At 38.3% G+C, this 23,030-nt stretch overlaps 1 protein-coding gene across 22 annotated transcripts in view; it reads left to right on the forward strand.

Annotated features, from left to right (window-relative positions):
* Positions 1-23,030, forward strand: part of BAZ2B (bromodomain adjacent to zinc finger domain 2B) — a 117,083-nt gene that overhangs the window by 75,082 nt on the left and 18,971 nt on the right. For 11 of the 22 annotated variants that reach the window (XM_059852370.1, XM_059852387.1, XM_059852373.1 and 8 more), the window contains 12 exons: positions 4,489-4,699; positions 5,579-5,671; positions 5,786-5,847; positions 11,107-11,172; positions 11,882-11,947; positions 12,571-12,615; positions 12,866-12,898; positions 14,093-14,158; positions 16,559-16,699; positions 17,446-17,700; positions 18,470-18,684; positions 20,107-20,181. In XM_059852370.1, coding sequence (XP_059708353.1) covers positions 4,489-4,699; positions 5,579-5,671; positions 5,786-5,847; positions 11,107-11,172; positions 11,882-11,947; positions 12,571-12,615; positions 12,866-12,898; positions 14,093-14,158; positions 16,559-16,699; positions 17,446-17,700; positions 18,470-18,684; positions 20,107-20,181 — 1,328 coding nt within the window. The remainder of the gene's footprint in view (positions 1-4,488; positions 4,700-5,578; positions 5,672-5,785; positions 5,848-11,106; positions 11,173-11,881; positions 11,948-12,570; positions 12,616-12,865; positions 12,899-14,092; positions 14,159-16,558; positions 16,700-17,445; positions 17,701-18,469; positions 18,685-20,106; positions 20,182-23,030) is intronic. The other 11 variants (XM_059852375.1, XM_059852374.1, XM_059852384.1 and 8 more) reach the window with 5 other exon arrangements.

The raw sequence follows: 23,030 nt of genomic DNA on the forward strand, positions 1-23,030 counted from the left end.
TTTACCTTAGCATTCAGGTATTTCTGACTTAAGACTTTGTTTCTTCTTTTATTGTATTCAGCCTTTTATGAATAGCAATTTATGTGTAGATGTTAAATCCCACTCTGTTCGTGTGTTCACAATATATGTATGTGTGTATGTATATATTATATATATATATATTATATATATATATATGTGTGTAAATTGCATGCTTTTATACAAGTGTCTCCTGTATCAAGAATACTCTCTGTGCATCCTGAAGCGTGACACTTTTACAGAGGGGGATGCAGAGCTATGCCAGTTATGCCACACAGTGGTATTATTGTTAGACAGTGTGTAGACAAACCACACCAGGATAAGTAAAACCAAAATTTTAAAGAAATTGTTACTGTGTTTGTGCCGTGCTGTGTTACTGTATTTTGGCCATGTTGCCATTTCTTCAGGATGTGCATGAAAATTTTTGGTTTTTTCTCAGTGAAGGTATTTGCTTGTTTAAGGGATAAGTGTTCTGAACATATTACTAGCTCTCAATAGTCTTGAGTTCAGCTTTGAGTTAAGCCTGATGTTCTTGTAATACCTTGTGGAAATATGTTATGTTAGTGTGAAATGAAATCGAATGTCTTTAATGAAAGCATTAAAGACTGAATTCATGGTAAGCAGCTGCTTCTAGATGGTGCTTCCTGGCTTACAGGTTAAAACATTGCTAAACTTGCTTCTTGTTTGGCCTTCAACAGTTACAAGTTCCTGTAGTTATGAACTTCATTATGTATCTGCATGTCTTGACTGAAATAATTCATTTTACTGTGATGTACTGTAATGGCAGGGTATCTGCTCTCTTTTTGCCCTGTTCTATTTTTTGTGTCTGTTACCTGTATTACTTCATTAGTCTTGTCCCCTTCTTTAGTTATATCTGTCTTCTCCCTTTATCTGATTTGCAGTTTGCCTTGTGATTTATAAAACTTGAGAATGAAGGCAGTGTGAGGGGAAGATTTCTACAGGCAAGCCTGGCAGCGTGAACATTAGTTTGCTGTACATATCATCACGGAACTTTGTACTGATGTGGTTTTTGATAGGTTCCACTGAGACTTGGGTAGACAAAGGACACGTTTTCTTATTAGAAAAAGAGACTCTGAGGGCAGATGTGGTTTACATTTTATGCGTGAATGAGGAGTTACAAAACAGTGGAGCTACACTCAGGCTGATAATATTGCCTAGTGAAGCAGTATGTGGTACTGATACTTTATAAAAAGAGCTTGCACCCTCTTTACTAAAGCTTTTTGAAACATCCAGATTGAAAATAATATATGATAATCATATCTTCTTGGATGACTGGAGGTATTTCCAGAAGTTTTTAGTTCTGTTTTTGTGGTAATTTCAATTATTCTGTATAGCCTTTAGTGATTATTCTTCTCTTCCTTTGTTATACATTTCTGTCATCTTTTGAGACATGCAACGTGTGCTGGGCTAATTTTCACACAGTTCAAAGATGAAACAAGATGTGAAAAAAATTACCTTAAGGCTAAATCAGTATCATTAAAGATTTACCTATAGCAAGCCAAAAGTATGAGGATTTCCTGCTGCTGTTAGTGCCTGTGTTTCTCTCTTGTGGTATGCAAACCACCAAATATTATGGGTTATTCAAAGCAGTGTTTGAATGCTGTAGCAGAAGCTTATCTGGCAGAAGTAGACCACAAAGGAGTAGGATTAGAAGAATGATTGAAGTTTGGCAAATGTGAAAATTCAGTAACTGCACCTGGAAGCTTTAAACTGCTGTGATTTAGCAAGATTGGTATGAATGTGATTTGGGCTGATGGAATAAACATGGGTCCTCATGAGTTTAAGTAATATGTATAGGTGTCTTTGTCCTATTTTGAGTTCTGCAATTCAGTTTGGAAAGCAATGTTGTTAACTTTTCCCCACAAATCTAATCTGAAATTTAAGTAGGATTTTGCTTCTTGCAAAGGGCCTGTGGTTTTGTTCATTAGCTTGATAAACAGGATTTGGACTTGATTCTGCTTTGTTGTTCTGCATAGTTGTTTGGTGTCTTTTTGGCAAATGTCCTGATGGCAGCACAGGATTGTGGTACATAGATGCTTGAAGGTGAGAAATTGAATAAAGATATTATTTTGACTAGTTTGAATGAGGCACCACAACATTTCACAGTGTTATTCCCATTTTTTCTCTAATGTTTGAGTAGCAAAGCTTCAATTTTATGGAAGCTTGTGATTCTCCTATGTTAGGGCACAATCCCTGTATTTTATCTTTGAAATGTCAAAAACCCAGAGTTTTTGTACATTTTTTTAATAGAACAGTCTGACTGTACATTCTTTTAATAGAAATGTATTTTGGGTTAGATTTTAAAAGTCATTTGAGCACAGAATATAGATGGTCAATCAACTCTTGTTTAACCCTTAATGGCTTTCTTCTGGTCTATTTTTGTCTTGTCCTCTCTTAAACTTGTGAAAACTTGTGCATCCACAATTCCCTTTGACAGGTCATTAAACTGTCTTCTCCCATCCCTTGAAGCTCCTGCTCCTTTTGCTTACTGAACCATTGCTCACTTCATTTAATGGCCTCTAGTTTCTCTTTCGGGTGGCATTAGGAAAATGTAATAACCAACATGGTCTCTGGTACTAATGGTCTGGTTGACCTCTTACTTTTTTGTGATGCATATTTATTATCATTAGTGTCATTAACTGCAGAAAATGCAAATACAGGGCAAGAGCAATCTCCATTGCTATTCTAAGGTGCTTTTTGAACTATGGCTGCTTTTCCTCCTCTTCTTTGATTTCTGTTTTGCCTCCCTTGACATGTACATCTTATGAAATTAGGTTTTCTAGGTTGGAAGTTGGTGTAGCTAGTAAGTACAAGTATTAAATCTATCTCAGTAAACTAAACCTGTGATAAACTGCAATTCAAGTACTAGGCAGAGAAATAAAAGTTACAATTAAGTAGTACTCTTCAAGATAGTAAGAGAATTAACTTCTAGTCAAGTGTTAGAGGTGAATATTTTGGGTTAAAGTCCTTAGGGGTGGTGCATGATGATGTGGTACCCATTAATGATGTGGTCTTGGTTCCGAACAGTGCATTTTCAGAACATAATTAATAACAAAGCCCTTTGGAATGTGTGCAAACCAAGTGTGACTTGTACTTTGGGGATGGTCTTAACTGGGAATGATTCAGACTTTAGATAATCATCTTTGCAGATACTGATAATGCCTTTGAAATCTGAATGTCTCATTAACAAACTGCCATTTCTTTTGCGGAAGTTATGCAAAACCTTTGTAATTGTGAAGAATGAGCAGAAGTAATTAATAGACAAATTAAATGAAAAAGCAAAAATCATTTATGTTGTGGTACAGTAAATTGGATTTTAGGGTTTATGTACATATAAGTATGAAAACTAAACCACTCTAAATATATTTCTTCTGAACTGGTATTTAATGAGTTTTTTAAGTTACCAACTTTTCGTCTTGCTCTAAGCAGACATTTTCACAATTTTTTACAAAAAGGCAAGTCATAAAGAAGTCCTAAAGGATGCTTAGCTTGCAGATTTTCCCCACATTTGTCAAAAACTTGGGGAAATGGTAAAAGAGGTTAAAATTTTGAAATACTGTTGTTCAATTAAACAGGCTTACCTAGACGGTACATATTTTCTGCTCAGTAGACACAATAAACTCTAGTTTTAGTGGCCAGTTAAATAAAGCTGTTCCTTCGTGGGGATTAACTTGGATATTTTTAGTAAGAAAGTATTTTAGAATCTGCTTTCGTGATGCCTCAAAATACTGCAGTGCATGATTTGCTTGGTTAGAGAATATAGTTCGTGTAGCTTTAGATATGGGGATGCTTAGAAGTTACTTTTCATTGATTCAAGCTGGTGCAGAAACTGTTTTGCAGTGAATGAGGGGAGAACTCAGTTGTACTAACTAAAACTTGATTATTAAAATGCATCTGTGTTTTTTCAGCTCAGTTGTTGAGCTCTACAACACTCAAAAGCAATATTTGAAAATACATTACAGCCTTTGCTTGTTACGTATACCAGAATTTCTGTAAACACGCTCTGCTGGAAAAGAGCACCTCATAGCTTGACACATTTTTTCATTCATGTTGAACAGTGGATTATATGAAAGCAGAATATTATTCTTAATATTATATGAAAGCAGAAGTTGTTGAGTTTACATAGTTAGGAAAAATCTGTTTTGCTCTTTAGAAAGGGTTGAACAATTTGATGAGAAATAATTAAAAATAACACAGTAATGGCAAATCTACTAGGTAAGAACTTTTTATATGCTTGAATAGTCTTCAAAATCTTTCTTAGTGGTGGAATTTACAGAAGTTCTTAGTGATAGTCTCTCAATAGATAGCTTTTGTGCATTATCAAGAAATTGTCCTGCCCAAATAATACATCACAGCACTTGCATTTTTAATATCTACAACTCACCTTAGATTTTGGGTTATTTTAATCTATGTTTGTAATACCTCTCTGTGAAATGTGTCAATTAAAAGGGCGTGCAGTGGTGTCTTCTGAAAGAAGAGGAGGTCATTCCCCGTATCAGAGCAATGGAAGGGCGTAGAGGCCGGCCCCCAAACCCGGACAGACAGCACGCCCGAGAGGAGTCGCGGTCCAGGCGCCGCAAGGGCCGACCTCCCAATGTGGGAAGCGGCGAATTTCTGGACAGCGCTGACACAAAGCTTTTGAGAAAGCTCCAAGCTCAAGGTAAGAACTCTGTTAATATTTTCACAAAGAGAGGGTGTCAGTGTACAAAGTATATAAAGAGTTAAGGAGTATATAAATTGATAAACCAGTAAATGGTGCATCAGTATAGGTTTTAAAGAAGGAAGTGCATATGTAAAGACGTGTCTAAAAGCTTACTCTGTAGTTACTGCACAAGAAGCTGACAGTGTTTTGGGAGTTCAAGCATGCAGGTCCTGGACCTCAGTCCTTTGAAAAGAAAGCTGAATTCAACCTCCAGAAAATTCCTTCCTATAGTTGTCTTCTATGAATCTGTCGATAAGCAGTTAATTCAAATTTCAGAAATGCTATCACAGGGTAGTAGAATGCTTTAGGAGGTTACTTATTAGCATAAGAATGGCTGGCTTCAGATCGATGCAGGAAAGAGGCATGTGACCCTCTTTCCTGCACATGTGAGTGTGTTCTTGCTTCATTGTTAAAAAATTATTACACAATCACATGAGGTGACTTGTAAGGAAAACTAATTCCATGCTTTCTGAATAAAATGTTGATTTAGTAGTTTTGAAGCAAATGTTTTCTGCTTTAGGAGAAAGAGGAAAATGGTTTAAAATGAACCAGCATTATTGGTATGATTCTGTCACTTAATAAATAATTTTTTCCTCCAAAACCTGTATTTGTTTTATATAGAAAGTATCCATGTTCATTTGCACTGTTGACATGGTTACTAACATATGATGTGCCATTAATGACAGTTCATTAAAAAATTGTGTAGACGCCAGTGTGTGCAACACAAATCCTTTCTTTACTCTGTCTTTACAACATACAAACGTCTGGAACATGAACTGTATCTTTATTGTTGGAAAGCACTGTTTTTATGAACTTAATATTTTCTTTTTGTAACAGAAATAGCTAGGCAAGCAGCACAAATAAAGCTACTGAGAAAGCTTCAGAAGCAGGAGCAAGCACGAGCTGCCAAAGAAGCAAAAAAACAGCAAGGTAAGTATTACTTGTGCAAGGTTGTGCATGCTAGGGGATTATTTTGAAAAGTGTTCATGAAAAGTTACCTGTCTCTTGCCGTGTTCTGCTGATACTGTTTTTTTTGTTTGTTAGCTATTATGGCAGCTGAAGAAAAGCGAAAGCAAAAGGAGCAGATAAAAATAATGAAGCAACAGGTAAACTATGCAATTGCTAAATAAGCTCTTTAAATGATGTTTTCATTATCATTCAATAAGGTGTATTTCAAATATTTAGTAAATTACTAAGTATGCTGATTACAAAGTGTATGTTTTAAATCTAGTTTTAAGGCGCACACAGTGTATTAAAATTACTGTATTAAAATTGTAAATATATTACCATTTTAAACTCCATTAAATCCACCATTAACCCATGTCCCCAGGTGTCACATCAACACATCTTCCAAATTCCTCTAGGGACAGTGACTCCCCCGCTGCCCTGGGCAGCCTGTGCCAGACCTAGACAACCCTTTCCATGAAGAAATGTTACCTAATATCCAAGTTAAAACTCCCTTGGTACAACGTGAGGCCGTTTCCTCTTGTCCTGTGCCTTGTTCCAGGGAGCAGAGCCTGACCCTCACTTGGCTGCACCCGCCTGTCAGGGAGTTTGAGAAAGTGAGAAGGTCCCCCCTGAGCCTCCTTTTTTCTGAGCTGAACTCCTTTCCCAGCTCCTTCAGCTGTTCTTGGTGCTCCAGCCCCTTCCACAGCTCTCTTGCCCTTCTGCTCTGGACATGCTACGTCCCCTCAATGTCTGTAAATGATCTCAGTATCCCAACACTTGGAAAAAGTACTAGTATTGGTTTTCCTGTAAGTGACATGGGTGACATAGGAAGAAGACAGAGATTGCCAGTGTAGAGAGAAAATTCATGTGGCCAAAGCTCAGTTGAAGTTGAAGCTGCCAGAAATGTGGGGGACAACGGAAAAAAGTTTTTTCAAATACATTAATGGCAATCCTGCTGGTGTTTATAAACTGGGAAGTGAGGGGCTGAAGAGCAGCTGCGGGAAGGGATCTGGGAGTCCTGGTTGATGGCAAGCTGGGTGTCAGTCAGCAGTGCCCTGGCACCCAGGAGGGACATTTTTGCCCTGGAGGGCATCAGGCCCAGCTTTGCTGGCCAGAAAGGAAGGGCCGTGTCCCACTCTGCTCTGCACTGGGGTGGCCTCACCTTCAGTCCTGGGGAGTGCTTTGGGCACCCCAATATAAAAAGGACAGTAAACCATTAGAGGCTATCCAAGGAAGGCTGTGAGGATGGGGATGGGACTGGAGGGGAAGCCTTAAGAGGAGTGGCTGAGGGACTTGGTTTGTTCAGCCTGGAAAAGAAGAGACTGAAGGGAAACTTATTGTGGTCTTCAGCATACTGTGGAGGGGCAGCTCCGATCTCTGCTCTCTGTGACCAGGGACAGGACTTGAGGGAGCTGCTGGAGCCGCGTCAGGAGGTTTAGGCTGGGTATCAGAATAGGCTGACCAACCCAGAGGGTGGTCAGGCACTGGACAGGCTCCCCAGAGCTGTGGTCACAGCTCCAAGGCTGCCAGAGCTCCAGGAGCGTTTGGACAATGCTCCCAGGCAGAGGGTGGGATTGTAGGGGTGTCTGTGCAGGGCCAGGAGTTGAACTCGATGATCGTGATGAGTCCCTCCCAGCTCAGCATTCTCTATGATTTTATGACATCTTGAAGTGTTAAAAAAAATGAAAATATTAAACCCTTTCACATCTTTGAAATCCAGGTATTAAATCCTGACATGCTTTTTTTATTTTTTGAGTAGTAAGCCAGAACTGGTGTTACTGCAGACCACCTTAAATATCCCCTTAATAGATAACAATTAATTCTTGTTGGTAACTGTTTAAATGTTTCCTTTTTTTCTTTTTTTTTTTAAAGAAAGTGCTCATTGTAGTTGATACGGAGCTCGAAATTGTCACTCTATCATGTATGAGTTAAAGTAGAAAAGGCTGAGAGAGCTGGGACTATTCAGTCTGGAGAAGAGGAGGCTCAGGAGGATCTTGGTGATATTGCCAAGTAACTGAGGGGAGGTTGCAAAGAGGTGACTTCTCTCAGAAGTACCCAGTGACAGGAGGTTCCTTCTCAGCATTGGGAAATGGCAAGATGGCAACTGAGAACTGGAGCAAGTGGCCCAGGGAGGCTGTGGAGCCTCCCACGTGGATTTTCAACAGCAGCCTGGATGTGGTCCTGGGTAACTGGTTCTAGATGACCCCTCTGGGGCACGGGGATGTGGACAAGGTGACTTCCAGGTGTCCCTCCCAGCTTCAGCCAGTCTGTTTTTTTGTAGATTGTGATAGTTTCAACCTGTCCCCTTCTCAAGGCAACCCATACTTGTTAAAGAAAAGGAGCAGACTATGATTTTCAATTGGTCCTTACATTCTGAGGGGTCCAGGGAGCCAGAATTTTTAAATTGTCACATGCATCAAATCCAGACCTTGTTTGTCATCATCATATTCCTTTTTGATGTGTTACCTGATAAAACTCATTATTTCAATGTGCAGAGTACTTTCTTCTCTGATATAGTTCTTTATTCTGATCTCTGCTGAAAAGTTTGTTCTGTATTCACTCTAACCTTTATGGAGTTGAGAGTCTTGCGTTTTGGCTACAATAACCCCCTGCAGCATTATAGTCTGGGGACGGTGAGGCTGGACAGTGCCCAGGCAGAAAGGAACCTGGGGGTGCTGGTCGACAGCAAGCTGAACATGAGCCAGCAGGGTGGCCGAGAAGGCCAATGGCTCCTGGCCTGGATCAGGAATGGTGTGGCCAGCAGGAGCAGGGGGGTCACTCTTCCCCTGTACTCAGCCCTGGTGAGGCCTCACCTCGAGTGCTGTGTCCAGTTCTGGGCCCTCCGTTTGGCAAGGATGTTGAGATGCTGGAGCGCGTCCAGAGGAGACAATGAGGCTGGAGAGGGGCAGGGAACGCAAACCCTGTGAGGAACCACTGAGGGAGCAGGGCATGCTCAGCCTGGAGAAAAGGAGATGCACAGGTGGCCTTATCACTCTCTACAACTTCCTGAAGGGTGGGTGTGCTCAGGTGGGGTTGGTCTCTTTCTCCAGGCAGCACTGACAGAACCAGGTCGCAGTCTCAACCTGTACTAAGGGAAATATAGGTTGGATATTAGGAAAAAGTTTTTTACAGAAATGATGATCAAGTTCTGGAATGGTCTGCCTGGGGAGGTGGTGTGGTCACCATCCCTGGATGTGTTTAAAAGAAGACTGGATGTGGCACTCAGTGCCATGGTTCATGGTTTAGTTGAGGTGTTAGGGAACGGGTTGGACTCGATGATCTTGAAGGTCTCTTCCAGCCCAGTCATTCTGTGAGAGGGTCTAGCGCATGCTTTCAACTTTTGCACTGTTGTGATTTAAAGTATAATGGGGGATCATAGAGATTTAAGGTCCATGCTGTGAGCTTCACATTGAAGCTTCACGTGGAAAAAGTTGAGCACTGTCTGAGCAAGGCCTCTGAGTTAATTTTATTGATAAAGTTGTATTATGTTGGACTTCTCAATGGTTTATGGAGCTTGTAAGATTTGCCTGGAGTTTATTAGACTTCATGTATCAAAGCTCTATTTGTCAGAAAACTTAGTATGTCTTTGTCATCCGTGATTGCTCTTTTACTGTTAAATATTTTAGATTATCTTTCCTTAGGAGCTTGGTTTTGTTTACTTTTCAATAAAATATGTCCATCACTATGTATATACTTTATTGTATGTATCACTATGTGTCGCAGTGAGGGAGACTCGGGACTCTCAATATGAGAATCAGCAGGCTTCGTTTATTGATTAGAGCATCAGACATTTATGCACAACAAGTAATAAGCTCATGCATATTCTGTAAGCTAAGCAATCTATTGGTTATACTATAAATATCAGTTCCCCTCTTGCTCCCTGATTCTTTACGACTTACAGCTCTTTTTTCTCACGTCTCTCTCTCAGCTACATCATCTTGTTATCATACTACAGCTATGCTCAAGGCCACAGCGGCCTTGCAGGTGCAGGGACTCAGATTAGCTGGGTCCAGTACTTTTCCAATTCCTGGTCAGCTAACCAGAGCGTGTCTACGTGACCTTTGTCATGTAACCAGCCCTCCACAACTATGTTCTTCAGAGAGTAAAATTTTAGAGTGATCCTTGTTCTCAGAGTCTCAGGCCAGCTCACAAGAAGACAATGTATTCTGTACAGGTGGGCTTTACCCTCACTGTTGGGAAAGCGTCTGCTGTTCCAGAGAAGCTCATTGAGCTCCTTTTCAAGCTTCTGGTCTAGGCTTCCCCCAGCTTGCAGGGCTATTCCATGGTCTGGGTTTTGCTATTAAAACTTTACAGGAAGTCCAGCTAGGTGTATGCACTTTTCTTCAAAATGGTCCTTCCTAGTCACTGTGGCTCAGTCAGCTCTTTTGAGATAATCTCAAATAATGTGCTATTGAATTTTTAATAGCTAATTTAACAGACAAACATATGCAGCACAGGTAGTGTGAAATTATTCCAGTGTTTGCAATGATTACATTTCTCAATCAATGTAATAAGACTTGGTTCAGATTTTAGGAATTAATTTATGAAGAAGAATATATTAGAATATGCTTGCCCAGCATCCATCTGTGGAGTGCATAACTTGATACTTTTCTTTTTACCATGATGAAGCATGCTTAAATGTGTTTTAGTACCCATGGTTCCTGTTCCAATTACTTCTTTTGTTACAGCATGTATACAATTCCATCACTAAACTGCATACTAAAGCTTCCAAAATTAGCATTAATTGCCTGGGTGCTTTAAATATATGGAGCAACTGAGGTGTACCTAGCTGAGCATGTTATCCAGGTTGCATGTGGGTGAGTGTTCCTGGCTGGCAGAGCGTGGGCTTTGGGTTTTGCTAAGCTCAACTCACTGTGCTGCCCGTGGGACCATGATGGCCTGAGAGAGGCTGTAAGAACTGAGGCACAAACAGCCTCAGTAGTTGGAAAGACCTTGCTATTTCTTGGTCAGAGAGATCACTTCAAAACATCATGTATTTCATGGCATAGCTAACCATTTTGTTCATTCTTAACTAGCTTTACCATTGTCAGCTGGAATTGGAATACTCTAGTTTCCTTACTTGTTCATTAATCTGGTCCTCTTGAAGGTGTTTAAAAACAACCAAAAAACAACTTTGACAACTTAAACACGCATAACCAGGTGTGGTTTCCTTCAGGGTTATACCAGACACCTAATACTAGTAAAATTTCTAAACATAAGGGAACAGTTGACTAAAATGGGTGAAACTCAATAACAAAAAAGTGTGTATAAACTTCATCATTTTTAAAATGTAAACGTATATGTATAAAAAAGTACAGTATGTAAAGTATAGATGTAAAAGTATATGTGTTTTTTAAAAAAGTATAATTTCCTTTATATATATATTTTTTAAAGAAGTAACTTTCTTTCCCTTGTAGGAAAAAATTAAGCGAATTCAGCAAATTAGAATGGAGAAAGAACTTCGAGCTCAGCAAATTTTGGAGGTAAAAATAATGGCTCAAATGTAATTTTTCCATTGCCATTTAAAAATGTATGTTAGTAGTCAGAAATGTAGTTAGAAGCGTAACTAAATATAGCAGCTCTAACAACCTTATTTCCAAAGGCCAGCTCAAAGATGTGTCTTAAATTATTTTTCTTAAAAGATCAACATAAACTGTGATCCATAATCTTACAAGTATTCACACTTGGGCTCACGATTTTCTTTTAGAATTGTCTTGTGTCTACATAAGTTAACAGCAGAACAATTCCTTAGTTAGAGAAAAGTTTGCAGTAGTAGGGTATTAAAACAATACAGTGCTCTGTTCTGTATGAAATGCAGTGGGTTTAAAAATACTATGGCTGTATTAGAGTATACTCTACATGTTTACTAGTGTACTAGTAAAGATAGATTGCTAGTTTTCAAGTCTCCATTGACATAAAAATTAACAGCAATCTCTTTGCCATTTCTGTGTGTACTTGCTTTCTTAAAATAGCCGGGTGAAACAAACTGAGTGGGATTTGAAATTCTGGTTGAATTTCTTTAAAGTAACTGAAATGTGAATTGATTGATCATGAAAGCTGCATCAGAGATTTCTCGCGATGTACGCAATACGTGATGATGTTCTTAACTTCTAAAGATACATAACTTTGCTTCCAGTCAGATTATTTTCAAGTTGTGATTGTGCTGTTGTGTGACCTGTTTTGCATGCACAGGCAAAAAAGAAAAAGAAGGAAGAAGCAGCAAATGCCAAATTATTGGAAGCGGAAAAACGAATAAAGGTTAGTTTAGAGGAGCTCCAGAAACAAGAATGGTGTTATTGTACATAACGTATGTTGATGTATAAAGTCAATAGATTTGGGAGGCTGTTCATTGATAATGAAGCTGTACATAGAGACAGAAAATAATGACGTGTATGTATTGTTATAAAAAGACATGAAGCATATGCAGAGGAGTTTGTGTATGTGTGACATACACACACAGATATACAGAGACAGTACTTTATATGCCATTACCATGGTTTGCATAACAAAGTGTTCATACAGTAACATTATTCACAGTATTCTTTTAAGCACGCTGTGTCGAAATATGATGATGTTTCTTAGCGAGCATAGTCTTTTCTAGGCTGTAATGCATGCAAGACTACAGAACTCTTTTACAAATACTGGAAAATACAGTCTGTGTGTGTGTATATAAGTCCTACTATTGCTGCTTCAGCATTCTAGGTGTGTTCTAACATGGAACTCCCAACTCACCAGACTTATTGTCATGTATGCTGTGTATACTTCTCTGTTAGTTAGAATTTAAGTCAGATGTGCTGTTTTAGTGTGGCAGAACTGTGCAGTTTGGTAAGTAAATGTTGATTGATGTTTTAAAAAAATACACTTCTTTTCTTCTGTTGAAGGAGAAAGAGATGAGAAGGCAGCAGGCTGTTCTTCTGAAGCACCAGGTTGGTACAGGTTTGTTTCACCAAACAGACAGAATGCCAGTTGTCAGCTACTACTTTCAGTTGTATGGGGGGGGGTAGAATCCTCAAAATATGCCCTTTTTAAACTTCTGGGTTTGATTCCTGCACAGATTTTCTTTTGCCTTATGATTTTTTGCTTTGCTTTGGTATTGGGGTCTTTTGGGGGATTATAAAGTGGTTTTATGACTTTGTGATTTCTGTTTCATAATGTTGTGCCAACTCTTTCTACCAGGAGTTGGAGAGGCATAGACTAGATATGGTATGGGTATGTTTATTTTTGTACATCTAACACCGCATTGTGATTTGGTTGTGATATGGTTGTCATAGCAATGCATAAAATGTAGCACTGGCTGCTGTCATATTACATACTGCTGCATGGCTTTACAGCACAGTGCATTGCATACATCTGCTTGTCTTGTCTGTTAAGGAAAAAAAAGACATGTCTTGAACATGTGTATAAATTGAATGTGGCAATACCTAAATGTGGTTTTTAACCAGGGATCTATGTTACTGATGTCCAAGTAAAAATTTGACTAGTTTATACAATAAGGGATTGATGCAAAATCACTAGGATGGTCACTTGGATGATTTTTGCAAGCCTTGTCCCGACAATTCACTGGGAATGAATCCAGACATTTTAAATACAATTTGAATTAACCTGTTTTAGAAATCAGGGTGATGTCTTCCCCTTGTAAGATACAGAGGAAATTATCTTTCCGTTGGTGGTAAATACATAATGTTTTAAATGTACAATGAAATATTAGAATGTAATCCTTGCCTCACCAAATTAGATGGTAAAATTCCTGTAGCCTTTACTGAGGCAAGATTTGCTCTTCAGCTGTTAAACTGAAGGAAAATCCCCTGTACTTAGTGTCTTAGAATACTGCTCCTTAATGCATTTGAAGCTACTTGACATAATTTACTGAGGGACAGGCATCCGTAAATGCAGGTGTTGTTGCATATGTATATGCACCACCACTGGCTTGAATAAAAGTGATCTAGAGCTGATAAAATTAATCATGTTAATTTGTTGCTTGGTTAGAAAAATGTTAATACTTGCAATGTTTGAAAAAGACCAGTTTAAAATTTCTGCTGAATTGGCTATTGAAGAAGTAAGTTGCAAGTTCTATCATAGCAGATGTAAGGTAACTGACCTGTTCCAGCCAACCATTATGCTTTTTGTTCTGCCAGCTTATGAAGGAGCATCACAACTGACCATAAGTAAATCTGTATGCTTCTTATTTACACTGTCTCCATGTTCATTGCTTTACCTTTTTGCTTTTGATTGTTCTTGTATTTGCTTTCTAAACCTGAACTAAAACATGCACAGACTTGGCCATTCTTGTCCTATATTTAGTATTTACTGTGACTTGTCTATTAATGCTAAATTTGTTACTCTGCTTTTTTACTGATTTGAAAATGTGGTTTAGTTTTGTTCTAATATTACCTGCTTCAATAGGAACGAGAACGGAGAAGACAACATATGATGCTTATGAAAGCCATGGAAGCACGTAAAAAAGCAGAAGTGAGTATTAACTCTGAAAGTTTGAAGTTTTCATAGTCTTGTTCTGCAGTCATCTGTAGAAGAGCCATGTCTTTTTACATTATGTATAATTTGATTTGTGTACATTGCAGCAGTAGGGTAAGAAACATTAGACACATTGAAATACAGGAAATTCTGTTCAAACTTAAAAAAACTTTTTTACTTGGAGAGAGATGGTTAAACATTGGCACAGATTGCCCAGTTTTGAGAGTTTTGGATGTTTTTGAAAAGAAACATAAGTAAAATTCAAAACCCTCACAATTACTAATTTGTGTTTCATTTTACATTTATGTATTTCTATATCCTTTTTTTTTATGTCGATATCCTGAAACTTGTAAATAAAGTGCAGATAATGAAGATATTGAAATAAGATAACCATCATTATAGCAAGTAGTTGTTAAGAAAATTGTTAAAACTTCCCTCTAGGATGTATTTGCAAATTTCAATAGAAGTGACTGACCAAACCCAAGAAAAACTGAATAATACTGCATTACAGGGAAATAGAGGAAGATGATACCCCAAGCACCCATTCCACTGTTGAAAATCAGGATACCACGCTAAATGGTCGTTTAGTCTGATCCAGTGCTCTAATTATATTCTTACTCTAATAGACATAGAACAGTGTTTATTTCAACCAGTAGAAGTAATGTTTAAATAGATTTATGAAACATCGTGCAGCTAAAGTTTTCGGTTTTAATCATAACTGTTAAATTACTGTGTGGCCACATAAATACCATAAATACATCTCTGGTTTTCTTCTGTTGTAGAGCATTTTGAATTGGCAAAAACAAATTGTAAGCAATGCCAGTTGACCTTGGGACATAGACATAGGCTAAGATAAAAGGCGATAAACCATTTTCCAAAAGCAAATCAGAGGGCCTCAAGTTAGGAATTTTGTGTGCTGCTTTAGTGTATTGTGATTTTTTCATACAAAATGTCTCTTATAAACTCAGGGCAGATAAATAGGGCCTGCATTGGCAGTACAGAGGATGCTTACACAGCTGTAGAGCAGCAAGCAGGTGGGCAGATTGGTAGTTCTGAATGTCAATGCATTTTTTTCTGCCAGTGTAAACTTACTTGTCCAAATATGTTCTTTGTGTGTAATATGAAATTTGATCTTGCTATCCACTGAAGACTGTAGTAGTAGAAGTCATGATCTCTGTGCACTCACAGTGGTTATCCACAGGTGTCACTAGTGGTCTGATAATACTCCGTGTAGAATCAAAAGGAAGAATAAAAAGTCATGGGGCTTGCCAGAACTCTACAGAGAAGTCAGTGGTTAATACTGACCTTCGAATGCAGCTGACTGAGTATTGCCCATACTCTCATTGTTGCAAAATATGGTGATAGTAAATGGAAAAGATTAGAGTGACCTCTTAAACTAACAGAATAGTAGGGAGTGGTTCTGAGCAATGGGAGGCATCTTAACTTGGTTCTTTAGCACTTCTGTGTCCACAGGTGAAAAGCACATGCAGCATCTTCAATTTTGTATTGTATCAGGTTCTTGAGGGGAGGCACACACACGTACGTGTGTTTGTTTGTACACACAGTTCTGTGCTCTGAACCGGTGGTGCTGGTGTGTGGCAGATTCCATACATTTTACACTGGATATTGGTTGCACCGAGGTGTGTGGGCAGTTGTGTCATCAGGACAGTGGATTGGCAGCAGAAACGCTGGTACCAGGGATGGGAAAGGCCACGGGAGCTCTAGGTTCATAGTCTTGGCGTGTTACAGAGTTGGTGTAGTATTGGTGGGACTCCACTGTGGAGGGTGTTGAAGAGACAGTAGATGCTTGACTTGTCACTTGATGATGCGTGTGTTCTTGTTGTGCATATAAGACATAAAGGACAAAATGTTCAGTTTTAGGTTGCATGCAAAGTGTATGGTAATTCAAGGCCAGAAGCGACCTGTGTTTGAGAAGATTGATTGTGTTTTATAAGGCATTCATATCTAGTTTAGGTATTACGGGACTTCTTAAGCCATGTATTGTTCAGAGAGGTTTCTTGAGTGGTCTCTGCTGTAGCAGGTGCAGATTAATGATACTGAGGTGTAAGCAGAGCCTTTAAAATCGGGTGCCTTGCATGGCAATTCTTTGCCATATTTTCACTCAGTCATCTTTCTTAAATGGTACTGCAAAGAGTTTTTCTTTGCAAACATACTTGAAACCTGTGTTTGTGTGGACAGGAGAGAAGAAAGTGAATTTTAGATTGCTTTACAAATTCAGTGATTTTGTTCTAGTTTTTCCCTTCCTGTTAATGCAGGTTCCTTAATTGATGTTGTGATTATTAAGGTTACAGAACTAGTACTTTTCAAATTCTTAGGTTGTTCCTTTTTAAGTTTATTATGTGGGGTTTATTTTTTTTCCCTTTTAATTCTCTTAAGGAAAAAGAGCGGCTAAAACAAGAGAAACGTGATGAAAAAAGATTAAATAAGGAACGTAAACTGGAACAGCGAAGATTGGAATTAGAAATGGCAAAGGAGCTAAAGAAGCCTAATGAAGATATGTGCTTAGCAGACCAGAAGGTAATCACAACAACATAGACTTACTTTCTTGCTTCTTGTTTGTGTATTTTATAATTCTGTCAGTAACTTTCTTCTTGCTGCCACACTCAAAGCATTCAAGTTTTAATTGAGGTAATTAGAGAGCTATTTGAAATATATACAAATACAAGATACTAGAATACTACACAGTAGCATGTGTTTAGTAAATTAAAAGCTTTTTGTTTAAAAGAGGCCTGCTTCCCAAAAGCATGATTGCTTTTTAAAAATTCTTTCAAGTTATTTTTACACCAGGAATGTGCATCATGTCTCAGTACTCAGGCACTATATAGTCATCTAGAGTACTCTTACAAGCTGTTGCTCAAAAAGAATTACTCTCCCAGTCTTCTAGCTTTAGTTTTTGTCCGTAAGGACTTGACGAAGGTTGGGTTCAAAGTCTGTTCCAGAGAAATGCCTTCCCTTTTTCCCTTAAATAATTGTACACTACCTTTTACAGTAATTTGGCTCAGAATAGATCCTTACAATGTCTCCTGGCCAAAAAGAAAGTATTTCTTAATCTCTTGCCTCCTGTGATTTGTGGAAATTTAAATGTGTTTCAGCATTGAATGGACAAGGGGTTCAGGGTACCACTTGGAAGGAAGGTTGCCTGTACTTTCCTGTACATTGTCATGCTGTCGGTCTGAAGGAAGTGTCAGAGTTCCCAGCAGTTATAAAATAAAATTTCTTTTCAAATTGTCACTGAATCTTTCACTTTTTTCTTTGCTTTCCAGCCTTTCCCAGAGCTGCCTCGCATCCCAGGCCTTGTTCTTGATGGAAGCACCTTTTCAGATTGTCTCATGGTAGTGCAGTTCCTGCGGAACTTCGGTAAAGTTCTTGGCTTTGATGTGGCCACAGATGTTCCCTCCCTGAGTGTTCTTCAAGAGGGTTTGCTCAACGTAGGGGACAGCATGGGAGAAGTACAGGACTTGCTTGTGAAACTTGTCTCTGCAGCTGTATGTGATCCTGGACTTGGTACAGGATACAAGGTAAAAAGAAAAAATCCATAGTAAACATCCTATTTATACACAAATGCATTCTTCATAATGTGTCTCTGACACCTCTCTCCTATGGATTTCCTTTGTCTTTCCTAATTATTTTCTTCAGTGTCATGGTTCTAATGTTACTGCAAAGCTTTGTGTCCCATCAGCCTTCCTATTTTCCAGACATGATAAATTTCTGTGCATTTTCTCTTCACACAAACACACGTCCCATTTTTATTTGAACCTTTTGTGGGGCACTGTCACGTCTATCGCCATGTCTTTTAACTCCTTTCCGTCCATTCCTTTGCATTCTTATCCTCATGTTATATTCTCAGTGAATCTTGCTATTTCTTTCCCTAAGGTCTGCTGTCTAGATCACTGCATCAAAACCCCAATTCATTCATCACTCCCTTTCTTACTGGCCTTCTTTTTCAAGTCAATACAGCTTTCTTCCACTCTAGAGCTCTTCATAGTATCATTGTACACAGCAGTATTCATCAATTTTCAGTTGGACCTTGCCTTTTTACATGAAATCCATTTAATTATTGCTAATATTATCTCTATTTTTAAAAACTTAGAGGTGAAGACATTCTAATTTGTTACTGTATTTAAGATTTACATTTGAATAGTCTCAAAGAATAATCATGTTTGATATCCTTATGTAAAAATTCATACAAACCCATACCGTCTTCCTTGAACAATACTATAGCCTACAAAGGAAAACGGTGTTTTTAAAACATTTTAAAACTGTTTGAAATGTCTTTGTTCTTTTTAGGCTAAAACTATTCTTGGGGAACACTTACTGAATGTTGGTATCAATCGAGATAATGTGTCTGAGATTCTGCAGATTTTCATGGAGGCTCATTGTGGGCAAACAGAGCTGACAGAGAGCTTGAAGACAAAAGCTTTTCAGGCACATTCTCCAGCTCAGAAATCATCAATACTTGCTTTTCTGGTCAATGAGTTAGCATGCAGCAAAAGTGTAGTAAGGTAAGATTTTTCCCAAGCAGGTGCGTGAAAATAAAATAATAAAAAATGTTGTAGTTCAGAAGTACTGTGCATTCACACAGAAATACTGTGCATTCTGTTATGGGGGACTACTTATGTTCTTCTTACAATGAAAGCTGAAATTGGTTGAGTTACTACTTCTTACCTTTATGTACTGTTGATATGATGGAAGATTATAACTTTTCCATGTTTGGACTGTAATTTTGTTTTCAAAGCTTGAACCAAAATTTCTCTAGCAATTTTAGGAATAAAAGATGAGGTTGATTGCCAAGAAATTTACTAGGTATTCTAGGGAATAATTTAGAAGAGTTGTTCAAGGCTTCTGCAGTACACTATTTTCCCTTTTTTCCTTTTCTTTTTGATGATGTTTTGTAGATGTTTCTTTAAGTAGGGTCATAAGGTGAGGTGGCAAGCTTGATGTATCATCCTAGTAATTCAGGAAGGTGTATATGTTGCATTTGTGGTCAGTAGTGTATAGTGTTTCATAATTTTAAATCCCCCCTATGTTCAGCAATTTGTCAAAACCCACCAATGTGCAACAGAAAGTTAGGAAATGCCATTTTCTGGATGCCTGTTCTTCCACAGACTGCCTGGCTATGCTAAAATGTTTCATCACCTGAGTGCTGCTTTGTTTCTTGGGGTATTCTGCTGGGTTTGGTACGCTGTACTGCAAAAGTTAATCAGGGTTGCGTAAGGCAGGAATGGAAGTGATGCTTCAGGCTTTCCAAAGTTGGAAAATAGCAGAAGCGGGCAGTGCAAGTGCTGTGCATCAACTGTTCAAGAAAGTTCATGTGCATCAGTCAAATTCATCATAGAAGGAAACTTGCTCTTGTTGCAGATGACTGTTAGGTCCTCTTTGTAGAAATGATCACTTAGAACTTGAGTTTCTACATTTTGATCATAGAAACAAGGTTAATCTGCTGAATTGCTGAGGCCAGGATGTCTCGGACATGGGCACGCAGACGCTGACTGCACCAAAGCCCTCTTTTTGGTTCTTCAGTTTCTGCAGCAAAAAGTGAATGTTGGATAGATCCCAGAGATCCTAGGTAGAATACTTGAGATGTATCAGTGGTAACTGTTTTTTCATCACAGGGCTACATGCTTTGTGGCAAAGACATTTGGAGGCTTGACACTGAACTAGAGCAATGAAAAGAAATGTTGAGTGCCATGCTCCTTGTGGAAAAAAAGCTGAGATGACATTGGGGATAAAGACTGACACAAGTACAGCAGTGTGCTACATTGGCATTCCTAGTAATGTGGTTTCCTATCTTTAAAATTATTTATTTTGAATTTTAAGAATTTCTCAAAGATAGTTATTTGAGGGAGAAGTGTCTATATGTAAATGTCTATCAGAAAAAAAGATATGTAAGTTCACAGTTAATGGATTATTTTCATCTTTGACAGTGAAATTGATAAAAACATTGATTATATGTCAAACTTAAGGAGAGATAAATGGATGGTTGAAGGCAAACTTCGGAAGTAAGTTTCATTTCCTTAAATATTACAATATTTTGCTTTTTTGCCTTTGTTCACATATGCTGCTATACAGGGAATTGATTCTAAGCATAAAATCAGCTGATGAAGTTACAGGTTTACCAAGACATTAGTGATTAAACTACTTAATTAAGACAGATGTGGGTTTAGGATGTTGCGACACCAGTCTTTCACAGTCTATTAAAGATGCATGAGATTCAGAGGGTTAGTGTCACTCAGATTTGGAGCCACGTCAAGTCTAATTTTGTATTCTTTGGAGGAAATAAAAAACTTTTTAATTGGAATATTAAAGGAGCCGTAAAATTGCTATTGACATAATCAATAGCGATAATTATTTGGACCTACCATAATTTCCAGTGTTCATTCTGAAAGGCATTTTAAGACAATGTGATTTTCATTGCCACAACAATTGCCAATTGAATTTTGCTAATTTATGTTATCTTAGTGTTTCTCATCTGTCAATGTCACGTTGTTCCCTATAGCTAGGGATCATATGTAGAATGCAAGTTTTGAGATATTTTTTGTATTTCTTATATTTCTGTTTAAGGTAAAATTTGAACTTAGGGGTTGTCAGCTTCATATTCACTGTTCTCCCATCCTACAAGACAAAATTCCATACAGCAACCATACTGGCTCCAACTATCAGAAAGCTGGACGGCATAAAGTTAATGAATCACAGGGGGTAAAAACGCATAGCCAGACTCTGCTTGGTTTTTTTCTTTGACATCTTTACCTCTTGCTAGGAACGGTAAATCCTTTCTTAGTCCTTGCTTTAGGTACTTTCCTTTCTAATCTTGTGTCTCCATTTTTTCCCTTTAATGTATATCAGAAGGAAGAAGGAAAGAAGTAAAGAAGAAGGACAAGAAGGAGGGAGAGAAAAAATTAGACCAATAAAAAGACATTCTCTACTAATACTACAAATCCCAGTCTGCACAGAGTTAATGTATTTTAACCTTTAGGATAACCCTGTTACTTTTTTCCTGTCTTCATCTGTGTCCCCTCTATGGGATATGGTTTAAGAAGTGTTTATGAAGTTCTGATGTAGCCAACTTACCATTAGCAAAATGGGACCCTTCCCTGTCCTTGTCTTTTTAGGGCCTGCTTAGTCTTTCTCTCCCTCCATCAAACTGTAAGTACTTGTAGATGTAGGACCTTCCCTTTTCCTTATAATCTCTCATTTCTTCCCTGTCAAGTAGTGAGCATCATTCTCTGAAGTCCCAAGCTCGTCCTCCTTGTTACAATAATTTTTCCATTTCTTGGGTTTTTCTCCCTCATGTGTGGATTTTGGGGTCCAGTAGTGCTCTCCCTATTTCTGAGTGCAAGTATTGCAGCAGAGCTCAGAAATGTTGCTCTTCTGCTTCTTTGAAGTCAGTGAACTTGATTCACCTCTCTCAATCTTTGATTCAAAATTTTCGAGTTTTCCACTTTTTCTGATGAATTCCAAGAAGGTTCTAGAAAACCCTTCTTCAATCAATTTTAAACAATATTTTCTTCTTTATTATGTCAGTTGTGTTTTCCATAAACCCTTACATCTGTTCTGGGGCTTCTCTGAAATGAAATCTGTACGCGTCAGTCTTCTTTTTGCTATTTTGTTCTGCTTCCAGACTTCATTCTCACATGTTATCTTCCCCATCCATTCACATCTTGGTCTGATTTGTAAGCATCCCAGTCCCAAAGAGTTTTGCATGGCAGTAACTGGTAGTTGAGTACTCACTGTGTGATCAAGAGCTGTGACCTCTTTTCACGTGCCTACAGACCTTTATGTGCCCCTCAGCACGTGCCCCTCCTGCGGGAAGTGTGTAGGGGATGAGTAACAGAGGCCGAGGAATGGATTGATTTATTCTCAGCCTGGTTAGCCAGTGTTTGCTGTCGTTAATCTTCAAACCACTGTGTCCAGGTTGGCTCCAAGTATATTCAGGGAGGATGAGAAAAGATTCTATCTGCATCACGTGTTCAATTTTTTTTTTTTTTTTTTTTTTTGTGCTTATGTTCTCATTTTTTAAGGACATAAAGCTTCGCAGCTGGGGAGGAGGGCAAAAATAAATGCAAAAGCCTGTGCTTGACAGATGCAAATAAGCAACAGTAAAATCCCAGGTTGGAAAACAGAATCACTGTCTTTTGTTTTAAGGGATGCTTTCCCTCTCACCCCTTTCCCTGCTCTTCCCTCCTTTTCTCCTCCTTCCCTCAAAGATCTTAATAAGTGTAATATAGATGGTTGGAAATTTGAGTTCTAAACTGCCTGGACTGTTTCTGCTTAGCTGATCGTCAATGAGAGGTTGCATCTAATTCCTTCTCTATCCCATTGCAGTGAATCTTGGTACTAATGGCTTTTTTTGTAAAGGCACCTATCTCATATGATCAAGTCATCTTTCTTTGTGCTTTCTGTGTGACAGCTGTGGTCAGACTCTCACCTGAGATGATTCTGTGATTGTTTTTAACTAGATAATCAAAGTCTCAGCATCTCCTTTTCTATTACATGTCTTCTCTTTGGCATCTCTTTTGTAGCCAGATCAACATAAAACAGAATAAAAATGAAATACCGCCTCTTAAAGAATTAGGTAATAATAATTCAGTTTAATAATTTGGCTATTATAATAATTGGTTTTTATAAAGGACTGAAGTTTTTCACTGCAACACTGTTCTTTTCACATGCCAGTGTTGTGGTATGCTCTGTGTAAGTTAATTTCTGTTGAATGAAACCATTTCAACTCTAAAGGATGATGGTATATGAAGAGCAGCATGACTGAAGGGAGAAATTACACCCTGAGTTTAGGTAGGACATGCTAATGCTTTTTTACCAAACTTTAATTTTTTGGGATGCAAGGTGAAGTATG

Source organism: Haemorhous mexicanus, chromosome 8, assembly GCF_027477595.1.
Source record: "Haemorhous mexicanus isolate bHaeMex1 chromosome 8, bHaeMex1.pri, whole genome shotgun sequence".
In the NCBI taxonomy this organism is placed as follows: domain Eukaryota; kingdom Metazoa; phylum Chordata; class Aves; order Passeriformes; family Fringillidae; genus Haemorhous; species Haemorhous mexicanus.